General features: G+C 36.6%; 1 protein-coding gene across 10 annotated transcripts in view; it reads right to left on the bottom strand.

Annotated features, from left to right (window-relative positions):
- VEZT (vezatin, adherens junctions transmembrane protein) overlaps positions 1-17,820 on the bottom strand; it is a 70,123-nt gene that overhangs the window by 36,520 nt on the left and 15,783 nt on the right. For 6 of the 10 annotated variants that reach the window (XM_040637326.1, XM_040637327.1, XM_040637328.1 and 3 more), the window contains 3 exons: positions 9,732-9,866; positions 5,965-6,051; positions 4,649-4,687 (listed from right to left, as the gene is read on the bottom strand). In XM_040637326.1, the coding sequence (XP_040493260.1) occupies positions 4,649-4,687; positions 5,965-6,051; positions 9,732-9,866 (261 nt within the window). Of the gene's footprint in view, positions 1-4,648; positions 4,688-5,964; positions 6,052-9,731; positions 9,867-17,820 lie in introns of those variants that run through there. The other 4 variants (XM_040637331.1, XM_040637332.1, XM_008687700.2 and 1 more) reach the window with 2 other exon arrangements.

The raw sequence follows: 17,820 nt of genomic DNA, 5'->3' as shown, positions 1-17,820 counted from the left end.
GTACACAGGTTAACTTTCACAGTAACCCCCATGATGTACATCTTCATCCTTCTCTCTGTTCTACTGAGGAGAAAACTAAAGCCCGAAGAGATTAACTTTCCAAAATGCTGATTTCAAATCCTAAGTCTTTGGTAATCAGTTACACTTCCCTACATAGAGTCTGCTGTACGAGAAAATCTGAAGTTTTATTATGCATTAAATTTAAGAACAGAATGATCCTACTGTAAGATAAAAATAAAGAGAACTTTTAATGGACAAGGCCTTTAGCTATTAAAGTAAAACCAATTAGGTCTAGGGTTTCAAGGCAATGGGTCTGCTCTTAGCCAGTTAACTATTCCTACACAAGAGCCTACCCACCCTGCTTAAGCTGATCATAATGGGGACTAAATAGGGATGCAGTGATCCATATACCCAACTATTGAGTGAATGTCCTCTTGATTGTGTGTTATACATTACTTTTAGAGAAGGAGAAGAATGTTTTTAATTAACATTAGTCCTATAGGGATACATTTATTGATTTTTTTCTTTTTTTAAAGAAAGCTCTACTCCCCGGGGGCGCCTGGGTGGCTCAGTAGGTTAAGCATCTGCCTTGGGTTCGGGTCATGATCCCAGGGTCCTGGGAGCCCCCCACAATGAGCTCCCTGCTCAGCAGCTTCTCCCTCTGCCAGCTGCGCCCTCCCCCGCTCATGCTTGTGCACTCTCTCACTCTCTCTCTGAAATAAATAAAATCTTTTAAAATAAGGAAAGAAGAAATTAGAAAAAAGATCTATGCCCAATGTGGGGCTTGAACTCACAACCCCAAGATCAAGAGTCACATGATCTACCTACTGAGCCAGGCAGGCACCCCTTTATCGATATTAATTCTCTAAAACAAAAACATCTTCCTGGAATGATGGTCATCTTTTTAGCCTGGTATGGCATTTTTAGCATCTACTGACACACCCTGCACGTACCTGTGCAGTACTTTTGTTTCATATTTGAACCATTGCCTCTTCTCTCTTCTTTCTCTCCCTTTCCTTTTTCCTTTCTCTTTCTTTCTTTCTTTTTCCTTCCTTCCTTTTTTAAAAGTACAGTTATCACACAATGTTACATTAGTTTCAAGTGTACAACACAGTGATTTGACAACTCCATACATTATGTTAGGCTCACCACAAGTGTAGCTACCATCTGTCATCATACAATACTATTACAGTAGCACTGACTGAAGTCCCTGTGCTATGCCTTTCATCCCCATGACTTATTCATTCTATAATTGGAAGCCTGTACCTCCCACTCCTCTTCACTCATTTTGCCCATTCTTCTATCCCCCCACCCCTCTGGCAACCATGTTTGTTTTCTGTATTTATGGGTGTGTTTCTACTTTTTTGTTCTGGTTTTTAGATTCCACATATACATGAAATCATATAGTATTTGTCTTTCTCTGACTTATTTCACTTAGCATAATATCCTCTAGGTCCATTCATGTTGTTGCAAATGGCAAGATCTCATTCTTTTTTTATGGCTAATATTCATGGTATATAACTATCATTTCTTCTTTATCCATTCATCTATTGATGGACACTTTGGTTGCTTCCATATCTTGGCTATTGTAAGTAATGCTGCAATAAACATAGGGGCTATTGTAAGTAATGCTGCAATAAACATAGGGGTGTATTTATCTTTTTGAATTAGTGTTTTTATTTTCTTTGGGTAAACAGCCAAATAGTGGAATTACTGGATTAAATGGTTTTTCTAATTTTTTGAGGAACTTTCATAATGGTTTCTACAGGGGCCACACAAATTTACATTCTCACTAACAGCATGAGGGTTCCTTATTCTCCACATCCCTGGAACATTTATTTCTTGTCTTTTGGTACAGGCATTCTGGCACAACAGGTGTCAGGTTGTATCTCATCGTGGTTTTGATTTGCATTTCCCTGATGATTAGGGATGCTTAGCATCTTTTCATGTGTCTCCCTTCTCTCCTCAGAATCATGATTCTGGGCGCCTGGGTGGCTCAGTCAGTTAAGCGTCTGACTCTTGATTTTGGCTCAGGTCATGATCTCAGGGTCATGAGACTGAGCCCTGCCTTGGGTTCTGTGCTTAGCACGGAGTCGGCTTGGGATTCTCTCTCTCCCTCTCCCTCTGCTCCTTTCCCTGCTCTCTCTCTCCCCAAAATAAATAAATAAATAAATAAATAAATAAATAAAACCTTAAAAAAAATCAGAATTCTAACATTAGGAACCAATTAATTAATTGACACTCCACCCCACTTTCATAAACAGAATAGCATAATTCACTTTATACCACTGTTAGGGAAGGGTTCCCACCCCCATGGGAAGCAAGGAGGGTAGGAGGAGGAACACGGCAGCTTTTCAAGTAATCTTTGAAATAAATCTCCACACATTGGCCTTATTATTTGATTTGATTATTTTTCCATACAAAGCAATATTAAAATATTAAGGATTAAAAATTAAGTTTTTGCTACAAAAGCTTTAAATTGTACCTTTTATGAGACCTCTATGACCTATATATGGGTTATTAAAGAAGCCTAACTAAAGGAAGGCTAAGGCTCACAGAGAGGGGGAAAGCTATTAATGTAGAATGGGAGATTTCCCTCTTCGTAGCTCCTTGAATAGAACTGCTTAATCAGGTACACACTTTCTTTAACACCATCCTTGGCATCAGACCTGTGTGCAAAACTGGGTTGTTTCCTCAAAACTATTGTGCTTTGAGGCAATACTAATAGCTTTGGGAATATCTGATTCAAGAATGTGACAAACTGAGGCACCTGGGTGGCTCAGCTGGTTAAGCGACTGCTTGGGCTCAGGGCGTGATCCCAGGGTCCTGGGATGGAGCCCCATGTTTCTCTCTCTGTGTCAAATAAATAAGATCTTTAAAAAAAAAAAAAAGAATGTGACAAACTAACCACCTACAATCACCCAAACATACAAAAAAACTTCAAAGTCACTCTAAATAACTAATGCAGTATTATCTAGTAACTCTACTGCCTCTACAAAGGAAGAATTTGAACTATATTCTGATCATTATAGCTATAATAGTAAATCAGATTAAATCAATGAATCAAAATTTTTTAAGGATAAATTCTAAAATTGTGTATTTGCAATATGACAATCACATTAGTGGGAAAATAGACACCTGCTAATATTAAGAAACATTTCACAGTAACCCTATTTGAACTCAGGTCCAACTCTCAAATAAATGAAGATATTTAAAAGGTACTACTTCTGACTGACTAAATATTAGTAGGTATCATCTGTATGGCTGGGTGCTCTGTGTTGTGGGGAGGTGTACCATGCTAACTCTGGCTCACCCTCAATAAGTTTGAGTGCCAAGACATAGTTAGTACCTAGGTTTATATCCTGGTTCTACATCTTAAGTTAGTAACTTCTCTGTTTCAGTTTCCTCATCTGCAAAATGAGGATAAGAATAGTACCTACTTCATAGTGTTGTCGTGAGAATTAAGTCAGTCAATATTTATAAAATATTAAGTGTCTGGTACACAGTAAACACTTACATAATAGATACAATGTAAGTGTTAGCTGTTAATGTTGTTAGTACACATGAAATAATTAAAATACAATAAAGAAAAGCACACATAATAGAATACAAAACCCACAAAACATAGCATGAGTAATTATTACTACATTGTTGAAGAAAATAAGAGATCCAATAGGCTGAAGTTTGTGGGAAAGGCCTGAGGAAGAGTTAGGACTGTTTATTGAAAAGACTGCAATAAAAGAGAAAAAATGGAAAGAATTCTACCATAGTACAAAAGCACAAACACAGACATACAGAATAGATACGGAATAAAAGAAAAGGAAGACTGGGTTGGCTGATGAAAATATTGGCTGGAAAGACAGTTTAGGACCAAATTATGTAGACTCTTTCATGCTGAAGTGATGAATTAGATTTGATTTGATGGGTAAACAGGGATCTTTTAAAGATCTGAATGGAAAAATGGTATGAGAAGGTTAACTCAGAAGATTTCTGCCTATGTGGAATAAAAGGGTATGAGAAGCACAGCTAAAGAATAAAGAGATTTCTGTTTTTACTCCTAGGGTTGGAGAAGGGAACTATTCATGTGTCAATATATTTCAGTGATCTTTTATATTTTTTAATATATAGTGTTGTTTCATAAAGTTGATGAGGACCAAATGAGATAACATGTGTGAAAGCACTTTACAGGCTAACAAGTGCTTAAAAAGTGCTAATACCCCTACCATTATAGTTGTTATAAAAGAACTTTTTAAAAAATCTTCAACAAGTATTACTTTAATAAAAAGGAGTAATGGCAAAAGGTTCAGCTATCATGGAGCAACTGCCAGTATTTTTATAAAAGGAAAGAGGGACTGGTTCAATATCTGTATTGCCAACAAAACTTTTAAATATGTCATAGTCAAGGGAAAAGTCAAGCATCTCATGCCAGAAGCCACAGGGTATTTCCTTGTTCCATTACTAGTAAATTATTTCTTTGGTATGTACTTCTTACAGTTCTCTATAACACAGGCACAAAAGGGCTGCATATAAAGCTGGCACTTTACAGTGAAACATGTGGCCAGTGACAAAGGACCAAGAATGAAAAGATCAGGACTATGTAGACTACAACTAAGCCACAGAAAAATGTATTTGGATCCATATACCTTACCACAGTCCTAGTATCACTGAAGAATGAGGATGGCTCCACCTGGATAGAGAGGATATTCTACGTAGGTGAAAAGACACTTCATTGACCTTCTCAACATACCTACAAAGATGAAACCCTGAACAGAGAACTTGCCCATCTGGATTGCTAAAAAAGTAATTTTAGTCAGTCAATACATAATAATACTCAAGCTAGAGAGGTAGTATGTTATAATGGAGAGCCTAGGCTTTGAAACGGGAGACCTGAGTTCAAATTCTAACTCTATCACTTTCTAGCTGAACATTCTTAAACAATTCACTTAATAAGTATTTGTAAACAAAACTGAACTGTCTGCATCTCAGGCTTTCTAATTGGTAAAATGCACTAAACCTTTTAGTGTTTGGATTACCAAATCAAAATGTGAAAGCACTTTGTAAACATCTCTTTACAAATGGTAATTTACAAGAATGATAATTATCATCTTAAGGTCATAGGCCAGCAGAGGATCCTGAAATCTGCTTACTTGTAACTTGATTACTCCTTCTGAGAGCCATGAGAACTTCATAATTCCAATTTTTTAGCTATACTACCTGGATTTTGCACTGCTTAGGATGTACAAAGTTGAAGCACTCTCTCTTGGGGATCAGCAGTCAAATACCAGATCTATTACAGTTGAAAGTAGGGGGGGAAAAAAGCAAGCCTCACAGGAATCACAAAGACTCTCAATGGTCACAACCCCAAGTCTTTGGAAAATTCTGTGATTATTAGTCTTGGGAGACTAAATTTTACATATGAAATTATCAGAGAATGATAGATTAACAATAAATAAATTAGGGGGGAACCACTTTGATTCTGCCCAAACTTTGTAATCATAGACTGTGAGATAAGGATACAGACAGTCAAGCTAATGAAAAGCAAGAAGATCTCACTAATAGATATATTCCCTTCCCTACTGAGAGGAATACTTGTCAATGGAGGAAGACGGCAGCAGGAAATTAGTAACCTAACAAGTAAGTATCAATAACTACCAGTATATTCTATTTTAAATGGCTAATAACCTCTTGGAAGAACCAGGAAATAATACTGGTAAATCCAAATTCAAATATCCACAATTACGGAACAATTTCTTGGTCTTTTTTCTTTTTTTTTTAGGTGATACCAACAAACTTTATTAACACTTCACGAAGCAGGCAGTCTCCTTTCAGAGAACGGCCCAGATTTTCTATTTAGAATCAATTACTGCCCAAATCAGTAGCAAAACAAATTCTGATTCATTAGATTTTGTCACTAGTAAACTGGAGCCCTGAAAACTGACAAAAAGAAGTAGAGCAAACACTTACCAACTTGTGAAGTAAGTCATCTTTCTTATTGTACTGAGAAAAAATCCAACTTTTGATGGTTTCAGCCACTTTTAACAGGATGCCTTGCTAAAGGAGATGAATGACATTGTATAGGATTTATTAAACCACCCCAAACAGCAGAAAAACTTCAAATAACTTACTTCTAATTAATCAGAATTTTTATTAGAAAAAGGGAGAAAAAATCATCTAGGTTATATCCTTTGTCAATATGTCTCAGGCTCCTTAATAATTCCCAGATTTACTTGCACATCAGAATCACCTGGAGATTTTAGTTAGAAATATTCTTGGGTCCCCGAACTATAGGTTCAGATTCAATTAGGTTTTGAATGAGACCTGAAAGCAGATTTTTTAAAGAGCACTCAGAAGTTATCCTGATGCAGCCCATTTATTGGGTACACCATATACTATCTATGTCAAGATGATGATAGTATGTATTCCAAAATGAAAACCATAGGATGCTCTAAGTTCTCAAATACTAAGAACATTTCATTCCACAACACTAAGGCAGAAAGACATTTTAACCAATTTTAGAAAAAGTGTCTCATATTGAAATAAAAGTCATACTGAATCAACTAAAAATTTAAATTACCTTAATGTTAATAGCCCATTTCCATGCTAGTAAATGCAGTTTACATTCATTTAGTGGTTACTATATCCTGGGTACTGAAAAAGGGTCATAGGAACAAAGATGGATACACGTAACTGCTGTTTTCAAGAACTTAGTATAGAAGAGATGGTATGAATAATTACAAACCAACATAAAATATGGGAAAGTGTGGGAAAAGAAGTCAAGAGGTGCTAACGCTGAAGCTATGCCCTAACAGTTGAGCATGAATTTAGTAAAGGAGGGAAGAACATTCTGGGCAAGAGAACAGGATGAAGAAAGGGGACAGCCATGGAAGTATGTCACAGGCATGGTGGCATGGTCTGGGACAGGCTAACATCAAAGGGAAGAAGGGAACAGTTATGATCACTGAGAGGGGTTTTAAAGGACTTTGGTCTTATATGCCCTAATAGTTTACTTTATCCTGTAGGCTGTGAGGAGCCACTAAAGATTTTTAAGCAAGGAAATGTAACAATAAAAATCAGCATTTAAGAAAAATAACTGGCTACAGTACACAGGCAAGCCTGGCAGGAAATGACTGTGCCAAAAAGCCTGATTAGGAGGATATTTAATAGTCCTGCTAAATAATGACAAAGGCCTCAAGTAGGGTAGCAAAAATGGTAATGGATAAGGGTTGGATTTTAGAGACATAAGAAGTTCACCTGATATATCTTTCAGTGACCAAATTAATGTGGGAGTGATAGGAAATCTTAAGATAACTGAGAGAATGGTAATTTGGGAATATGGAAAGAATACTTTGTTTTATACATATGAATCTGAGTTTCCTGGGACACAGGCCAGGTGAAAATGTTTAACAAACGTCCAGAACTCAGTGAAGACAGAGAATGCACGTAAGTGGCCAATGAGGGCAAGAAAGTAGATGAGATCACTCAGAAAAACAGACCAAGCAGAGAAGAGGCCTGATGCTAAAACTTTATGGAAGGAACATCTAAGAATAATCACAGGAAAAGAAACTAGAAAAATATACAGAACATGAATATTCACGGTGAGAATACCAGTAAGAGTACTCAATAAGTACTTCACAATAACATTAAAAAATAAAAGTTAAAAAAGGGCAATTAAGGCTAGTGACAGTTTCACCACCATCTCATATTATACAAAAACTTTGCTTTCCAAAGAAAATAACTGGTACTTCACTGCTTGAACAGAACTTTGGGGGGCAATTCTAAAAATATATCCCTGGAGAAAGAACTAAATAATACAACAAATCTTCCTGAAATTTAGCTGTCCCAGATTTAGAAAAACTCCATTTTAGAAAAATATAGCTCATCCAGTTGAAATGTGTAATATGAAAGTAAAGGAACTTTCTAGACATGTTGTTATTTTAAAAAACATTCTCTGGCTATTTCTCCATTTCTGAGAACCAGTAAACCTTAAACTCTCATTTTATTTATTATAAATTAATAATAATACTTCTATATGTAAAAATACCTGTCATAAGTGAAAAGGATTAAATACCTATAAAACCCAAGTTTGAACAACAACAAAAAAAAAGGCCAATGCCCATATCCTGCCTAAGACTATCCCTTGGCCCATTCTTTGTCTTTTGTTGCCAAGTAATCTCAAATCCAAGTTTTAATCTATAAATAACCTATTAGCTATATCCTTCGGTTTTGCTTTCAAAAGTCTTCCCAGGAACATTCACATTTGAAAGGGGCAGAGAGAAGAAAGAGTTTTATTTATTTATTTATTTTTATTTTTATTTTTTTTTAAGGATTTTATTTATTTATTCGACAGAGATAGAGACAGCCAGCGAGAGAGGGAACACAAGCAGGGGGAGTGGGAGAGGAAGAAGCAGGCTCCTAGTGGAGGAGCCTGATGTGGGGCTCGATCCCATAACGCCGGGATCATGCCCTGAGCCGAAGGCAGATGCTTAACCGCTGTGCCACCCAGGCGCCCCAGAAGAAAGAGTTTTAAGTCCAGAGGACTAGCAAACTGGTTCTGATCCGTGTAAGCTCTAACTCTCTAATTCCTACCCTGTAAGTATCAGTGAAAAAAACATTTCTCTGGTATTTATTCTACTCTTGCAAATGGGCTCAGTTTGGTTACCTCATATTTTAGGAGGTTTTCTAAGAAGAGGAGAAAAGAGACTTTCCTCTCTATCACCACAGAGTAAACAACTAATTGAAAACTTAAAAGCCTCCTCCCAAAAATAATGATGTCTCGTAATAAAACACTGATTAAACTAGAATGTTCAAGAAATGAGGTAATCTGGTTTATTTTTTCTATTAAATTAGAATTTCTTTTGTTAAAACTGCAATGTACTGGAATTTTTTGAATTTTATTAAATATGGCTAATAGAACATAAATGAATCTAGTAAATGCATTTTACAGAACATAATTAGTGGAAACTCTTCCAGTATCTCAGCCTCACAATGTTGTACATCAACCGAGATTATTTATTGCATAAGAGGATACAGTATAGATATAAAGGGCATCACAAATTGAGGTAAATATACCCACTCCACCATGTATCCTTGAAATTGCTTATGAAATATGTTATCAATTTGCTTTCTTATAACTTGTTGCTCTCTTTAAAAAAAAAAATGTTGGGGCGCCTGGGTGGCACAGTGGTTAAGCGTCTGCCTTTGGCTCAGGGCATGATCCTGGCATTATGGGATCGAGCCCCACATCAGGCTCTTCTGCTATGAGCCTGCTTCTTCCTCTCCCACTCCCCCTGCTTGTGTTCCCTCTCTCGCTGGCTGTCTCTATCTCTGTCGAATAAATAAATAAAATCTTTAAAAAAAAATGTAAAGAAAAAAATTCTAATTAATATAAAAGTCCTAATGGCTGAGTTCTCATTAAGGTTTTAGTATACTTTTCTGGTTCCCCAAAACAACTTCAATATTTAAAGAATATATTTTAATCCTCAACCATATTAATTCCCATTCATTATAGAAATTACTGAGATAGTCCAAAACAGTAAGGATTTATATTTATCTACACAGTTTTGTACTATTGATGAAATAAAAAAAAAAGTCTACCAGTGTCAGAGAGGACATGGAGGTGCTTATAAGATGTTTTTTTGGTTTTTTTGCAAGGGTAGGGGTAAAGGCAGTTTAAATAATCAGTGAGGTGAAGAACAAAACATTAATCATAGAGAATGAACATGCTTTCTTACTTTTGGCAGGGCTCTTGAAGGAGGCTTTTGTTGTCCCTCTGTCACGGTGCTTTTTTCTAGTTTTGGTGACAGAGAAGAGCATATTTCAAAGTCTGTGTGTCCCAGATCCTGTAAGTACTGGTAAAGTGGAGAATTCTGAAAGAGACATATAAAATAAATCAAATTTCAATATCATTACTATTTCAAAAGTTTTAGAGGCCAAATTCAACACCAGACTTCACTATCATGACCCATATGCCCAAATTCTTAAAGGCTTCATCTATTAAAAAGTGAATTATCTGTCACAATGCCATCTAACATTAAAAAAAAAAAAATCTACAAACAATTCAACAGAGGGACCCAAAAAAGGAAAAACTCTAAACACAGATTTTTCTGAGTGGGTACCAGCAAGAAAAAACGAATTTAGGAATATAAATAGATTTGTTAAGCAATTTCTTTGCCCAAGTATTTGTAGTATTAGATTGCTTCAAAATAGCCAAGCCTGGCTATAGATAGCTCCTAAGAGGGCGTACAGTGAAAAGCAGTTACTATTTGAAGCCAAGAATTAAGCAATGATTATACTACACTAATTATGATTTTATCATACCATCATATTCATTAATTCATTCAAGCACAAATATGTATTACCTACCACATGCCTAGCACTGTAAACAAACTCAAAACTCCAAGAAAGTTACCTAAAATAAGCTGTATCTTACATACAACCGTATGGCAAACAAGACACTCTGTGGCTAATAAAAGCATTGGAACATGGTGGTTAAGAACACAGACCCTGGAGCCAGACTATAGGTTCAAATCCCAACTGTGCCTCTTACTGGCTGAGTATCCTGTGACAGTTTATAATCCTGTGTTTCAGCTGTCTCATCTTAAAATAGGAATAATAATAAGGCCTAGTTCATAGGGCTCTTATACGAACTAAATAAATATATACAAAGCACTTAGAACAGTACCTGGCCCATAGTACTCACTCAATTTACACTTCAACTTCATATAAGCCAGGTGGAAAGAGCACAGGTTTTGGAACAGACCAAAAAAACCAAACAAAAAACCCCCCCCAAAACAAAAACAAAACAAAAAACACCCAAAACAAAAAAAACTCCAATTCCATCAGATACATAAGCATCACTGTTAGATGAAAATCTATGGGACAATTTTCTGGATAAACAGCAAGGTTTAATTTTAACTTTCAGACTTCTCTAAAGCACAAAGCTGGTGACATGTTTAAAAATAAACCCTGACTCTATTCAACAAAAATACTTAATACTTTAAAAAGACCTTATGTTAGGTAGTAGACATACAATAACAACCACCATCAAAACAACAGTAAACAGCAACACAACTAACATAGTACCATGGGGCAAAAGCTTTTAACTAAGCATTCTACTTGCATCATTCCACTTAAGGTTCACAATAAACTCTAAAAAGGTATTATGATCATTGCTATCACTGTTATTGTTAATTCCCATTTCATAGAAGAGGAAACAGATTCACTCAGATACAGAAAGTACGATAGGTCTGACTCCAAAGCCAACACTCTGAAATATTATACTATACTATCTAAAATAACAAACGGTCCCTCCTGTGTCTAGAGAGGAAGACACCAGGGAAACTTCCCTTATAGTTTAGTACAGAAACATCAAGCAAATCAATAATTATAGGATCGTATTGGATATATGGAAACAGAGGAGAGGCAGTTAAATTAAACCAATATTTTTAGGGAATATATCCTCGAGTTTGGGAAAATGAGGAACAGTGGGAATTTGCTTATACCGGTAGCAATTTGCTGGGTATCAATTTGAGAGAGTAAAAATACGTAAAATGCCCCCTTTTAAAACTATGCTTAATGCTCTTTTGAGAAAAATATGCGAAAAATTATAATAAAAGGAGGACTAGGTTTCTTTTCTCTATACCAGACTTAAATCTCTGGTGGCACAAATGGTTAATTTTCTATCACCCATAATGTATCTTCAAATATTGCCTTGAATTACTGAAGTATTTCCAAAATGAATTGTGAACTCCACCTTGCTCTGTCCCCAGAGTGGCAAAAGAACAAGAATGCTTGTTCGGTTGGGTTGACCTTTTGAAAAGTTTACATACTTAAAAAAAAAAAAAACAAAAAAAAACAAAGCTTGTTTTTAAGGCAGTAGAACCCTTTCTTCAAGTGAACTCCCATGGGGAAGAACAATAAATAAGATAGATCAAAGTGGAGTTACTCTAATTCCAGGGTCATCAAAGTTTTTCTGTAAAAGACCAGCCAGAATATATTTCACACTTTGCAGGCCATATGGTTTCTATGGTAACTACTCAATCCTGCTCCTGTAGTGCAAAAGCAGCCACAGCAATACATAAACCAATGAATGTGGTTATGCTCCAATACAACTTTAGTTATAGAAATATGGAACTTATAATTTACATGTGTCACAAAATATCATTCTTTTGCTATTTTCCCCAACCATTTAAAAACGTAAAGTCCACTCTTTGTTCACCAGTCACAGAAAAGCAGGTGGGGAACAGAGGACAAATGTGGCCCAACAGCTAGTTTGCTGACTCCTGTTCTAATTAAATGCTCAGTCAATATATTGAGGCATACTCTCAATTGCTACCTGTTCTCTGGAAGAGGCTTGGTGGGTGGGCATGGGGTCAAACTTCTTTGCATTCAAATTCTAGTACCTTTCTTACTACACACTTAGCTGATGTTGTGTCAGCACTGACCCCAAAGTTCCTTCCTTTTCCAGTTTATGTCACAGCTCACAAAATAAAATGGATTATCCATAACATACTTCTAAACGTGATTAAACAGAAGAGAAACAATGAATACTTTGTTCTCCATATATGTTCTGCACATCAGCTAAGAGTATACATATACATACTCAGTTGGGAACACCATAAGCTGGAACACCTGCTATTTCACATTTTGCAAAAACAGCAGCATTAATCATTTACCTTGAATAATACCAATAATGTCCAATGGTGTCATCTGATATAGTAATTTCATCAGTACCTTATTCTGCCTTTTCTTTTTCTTTTTTTTTTAAGATTTTATTTTTATTTATTTGACAGAGAGAGCACAAGCAGGCAGAGCAGCAGGCAGAGGGAGAGGGAGAAGCAAGCTCTCCACTGAGCAGAGAGCCCGACATGGGGCTCGAGCCCAGAACCCCAGGATCATGACCCGAGCTGAGGCAGACACTTAACCAACTGAGCCACCCAGATGCCCCTGCCTTTTCTACAAATGTAAAACTTTTCATTAACTTTTTGGTTGGTTTCACAACGTTCTTGTCAAAGGTGAGCTATGCAACTATGAATGATGCTTTTGTAGTTCTGGTTTCCTCCTGATCTTTAGTGACAGAATTGATCACTTTCACCCTAGAAAGCACTGTTTTACAGTTCTGGGAAATTCTGGCTTGCCAAGGCTATCACTGTGCCTTGTTTCATGGCTTTATGTAACTAAGTATTTGACAAAATTTCAGAGTAGATAATCTTCAGGGACTAGGAATGAAGGTATTGCAAGTCTGATAGAATGTAATTCCAGTCACCATTGTATTTCATATTTGAACTTTCCTCTTTTGGACTGCTACTACAAATCATACCACTTTCTAACCATGTAAACTCTGACTGTATGAACTCTGAAGTTCTTATTCATTATGTTTATGATAGTATTCTGATGTAGCATTTATTTTAATGTTTTATTTCTATTTCTATGCTTCAATCACTTTTGAGCCAACATAAAATTTAAAATTTAACCAATGATAACACACAAATGAAAAGCAAAGATCCCTTGGTTAACAAACTGAACATTAGCCAAGATGAACTAACTGAAATAGACCTTGTAGCACAGGAGCAATTTTTAAGAGTGCAAAGGGATTTCTGGTAAAATTACTATTTTATTAATATAAAAAAATGTTTGGGGGCTAAGATTACTATCACTTTTTCTCTGAAACTGCCAAATAACCTGTATACTATTTGACAGATCTCAGAAAACCACCTCATGACTATTAGTTCACAGATTTTTTGGGTCTCAAAACCTGTTTAAGGTTTTAAAAATTATTGAGAGCCCCAAAGACTTTTTTGTGGATGTCTAACAATATTTATCATATTAGAAAGTAAAACTAAAAAAATTTAAAATATTTATTAATTTACTTAAAAATAACAATAAACCCATTATAATATTAATGTAATAATACAATTTTAATGAAAAAAATACTTTTCCAAAATGGAATAGAAATGTACTGAGCAAAGTGGATTATTTTACATTTTTTTTTACAAATCTCCTTATTATCTGGCTTAATAGGAGATAGCTGGATTCTTTTTTTTTTAAATTTTTTATTATGTTATGTTAGTCACCATACAGTACATCATTAGTTTTTGATGCAGTGCTCCATGATTCATTGTTTGCGTATAACACCGAGTGCTCCATGCAATACGTGCCCTCCTTAATACCCATCACCGGCCTATCCCAATCCCCCAACCCCCTCCCCTCTGAAGCCCCCAGTTTGTTTCCCAGAGTCCATAGTCTCTCGTGGTTCATTCTCCCTTCTGTTTACCCTCCCTTCATTCTTCCCTTCCTTCTCCTACCGATCTCCCTGCTATTTCTTATGTTCCATAAATGAGTGAAACCATATAATTGTCTTTCTCTACTTGACTTATTTCACTTAGCATAATCTCCTCCAGTCCTGTCCATGTTGCTGCAAATGTTGGGTAATCGTTCTTTCTGATGGCTGAGTAATATTCCATTGTATATATGGACCACATCTTCTTTATCCATTCGTCTGTTGAAGGGCATCTCGGCTCCTTCCACAATTTAGCTCTTGTGGACAATGCTGCTATGAACATTGGGGTGCATATGGCCCTTCTCTTCACTACGTCTGTATCTTTGGGGTAAATACCCAGTAGTGCAATTGCTGGGACATAGGGTAGCTCTATTTTTAACTTATTGAGGGACCTCCACACTGTTTTCCAAAGTGGCTGTACCAACTTGCATTGCCACCAACAGTATAAGAGGGTTCCCCTTTCTCCACATCCTCTCCAACATTTGTTGTTTCTTGCCTTCTCAATTTTTGCCATTCTCACTGGCGTAAGGTGGTATCTCAAGTGGTTTGATTTGAATTTCCCTGATGGCTAATGATGTTGAACATTTTTTCATGTGTCTGTTAGCCATTTGTATGTCTTCATTGGAAAAGCGTCTGTTCATATCTTCTGCCCATTTTTTGATTTATTTGTTTCTTGTGTATTGAGTTTGAGAAGATTCTTATATGCTTGTTCATTCAATGTGTTGCAATTTATTGTTCTGGGTGAAGTATATAAAGAAAATCAAGCCTTGGGGTGCCTGGGTGGCTTAGTCGGTTAAGCATCTGCCTTTAGCTCAGGTCATGATCTCAGGGTCCTGGGATCGAGTCCTGCATCGGGCTCCTTGCTTAGTACGAACCCTCCCTCTCCCTCTGCCTACAGCTCCCCTTGCTTGTGCTCTCTCTCTCTCTCTGTTAAATAAACAAATAAAATCTTTAAAAAAAAAGAAAAAAGAAAATCAAACCTTAAACAGGTAAGTAGTTGGGGGCTCCTGGGTAGCTCAGTTGGTTAAGCATCTGACTCTGGATATCAGCTCAAGTCTTGATCTCAGGGTGGTGAGTTCAAGCCCCACACTGGGCTTCAAGCCCAGTGTGGAGCCTACTTAAAATAAACAAACAAACAAACAAATAAAGATATGTGGTTGGAAAGGGAGTATTTTTTTTTTAAAGAATTTATTTATTTGAGACAGACTCACAGAGGTAGAGAGGGCACAAAACAGAGGAGGATCAGAAAGAGAGAGAGGGAGAGGCAGATTCCCTGCTGAGCAGAGAGCCTGCCATGGGGCTGGATCCCAGGACCCTGAGACCATGACCTGAGCTGAAGGCAGACACTTAACCGACTGAGCCACCAAGGTGCCCCAGAAAGGGAGTATTTGAATAGTCTTCCCTGATAATTCCATTAACAAAGAATAGCTATAACAAAACTCCACAGGTGATAGTCTTAAAAAAGTTAATTTTAATGTAGAATATGAAACCATATTGATAAGCTTTTCATACTCTGTACACAAATGAGAGTGAAAAAGACAAATGTGTTAATACTAAAACGTGATTGCCCACAGCAAGATGAAGCTCCACACTGCAACAGCCCTAACCACTATATTTACAAGTTTGGGGTTATTAGGCTTATAAACAAATACACTGAAATTTCTATGTTTCATATAGTGAATATTAGGATAGATTGATGGCAGCCTCAGAAAGGGACTTTTTTTGTGGAGGGTAAGGCAGAGTAGGTGATGATAGGTAATTTTCTGTTATAACTTTTTTCCTTCATTCAAGCAAAATAGAACTACAAATGTTTCAGCTGAGTTGTTTTCTTGAAGAGAAATTATTAGCACTGGATTCAAACTATAATTTTGTAGTATTGGAGAATGTTTTTTTGCCAAAAGAAATATGAGAAGCCTCAGACACAGCATGTGGGAGCTTCTCCTCAGGAAATCCTTGCGGTTCACTATTCCTGTAAATTTTAGCTGACAGAAAACACACATCATAGCACCAGAAAGAATTTTGCTAAATGAAAGACAGCCAAGAGTCTTTGGTTGTGCTGAGATTTTTCTGATGGCTGAAACATATTTTTGTAAGAAAAATAAACAAAAATAGACAGGAAACCCCAAGATTTTTGCTGAACAAGCACTTCAAGAAAAATGACTCATTTAAGTCCGTGACTACCTGCACCTCATGCCCACCCACCCATTAAAGATAACGGATCCCACACCAATGGATATATAAAGCTTGAAACACTCATTTAATGCATTGTTTGCTTTCTGCATGATTTGTGATGCATTCTATAGAAGAGTCAATACCATATTGCTGGTTTGCATTTAAAAAGGAAAATAAACTGGTGTTGAAATTGAGGTGATGGGGTAAAATATGTTCATTATTGTTCTCTTTTCTAAACTAACTTATTTTTTTCTTTTTAAAGAAAGAGCGTGCACATGCGGGGGGTGGGAGGACGGGAGGCAGAAGGAGAGGGAGAGAGAGAATCTTAAGCTGGCTCTACACTTCATGTCAGCACAGAGCCTGACATGGGGCTTGGATTCACAACCCTGAGATCATGACCCGAGCCAAAATCAAGAGTCAGACGCTTAAATGAGTGGGCCACTCAGGTGCCCCTCTTCTAAACTGCTTTAAATCTTACAGAGAAAACAAGTTGTAACCTTCCAGGTTCTAGGCCAGAGAGGGAACAGGCAGCATGGCAACATGGCAGAATTAGGCAATTCATTCAATAATAAATATTGATTAAACATCTTCTATGTGCCAGGCAATACCTAGGCACAGGGAAGAAAACGAAACAGAACAGGTGAGGTCCTCACTAAAAAGTTTCGTTATATGATACTTCTGATAGGACCACTGCTTTCAACTACCAAGGAAAATACTGAGTGTTTTGATACTTTCCAGGTAGGCTGCTATGTTTCAGGAAAAACCTCTCTTGGTCCCAGCTTCCTTAAGTACAAAATTAGGATGCTATAGGTTTCTTAAACTTGTTCAAGTGGTAAAACAAAACTCATGATGTTCTCTGAGAAGCAAGATAAAAAAGTAGTATGCTAAAATATTATAATTTTGTGCTAAATCAAATGCCATCTTATCGTATGCAATCAGTCAATGCCAGAATACAGAAATCCTACGTATCAAATTACAGTCTCTTCAACAAATAAGCGATATAATAAAGGTGGAGGAAGTGGAGAAAATTGCTTAAGACTAAAGGGACATATCACCCAAAGGTGATGTATGGGTTTTGTTTAGATCCTGGTTTGAATAATTATAAGAAAACATTTCTTAGATACTGGAAATCCAAATGCAGTCTAGGTATTAGGTGATACTATACTTGAAGTAACATGAGTTTGTTCGTTGGTGAGTCACAGATAGAAACTACACCAGGTGAGTTGTCACACAAAGGAAACTTTATTTGCAGCAAATAAGGAGAGCACCGGGAATAACTTCCAAAGCCTGACTCCCCAAGCAAGGGCGAATGGGTTTCTTTTACTTAGGATTAGAATGAATATTTAGATGGGGTGCCTTTTCACCACTAA

The sequence above is a fragment of the Ursus maritimus genome, unplaced genomic scaffold (assembly GCF_017311325.1).
Source record: "Ursus maritimus isolate PB19 unplaced genomic scaffold, ASM1731132v1 scaffold_21, whole genome shotgun sequence".
NCBI lineage: Eukaryota > Metazoa > Chordata > Mammalia > Carnivora > Ursidae > Ursus > Ursus maritimus.
The sequence above is the reverse complement of the archived record's forward strand: the minus strand, read 5'-3'. Positions and strand labels throughout refer to the sequence as shown.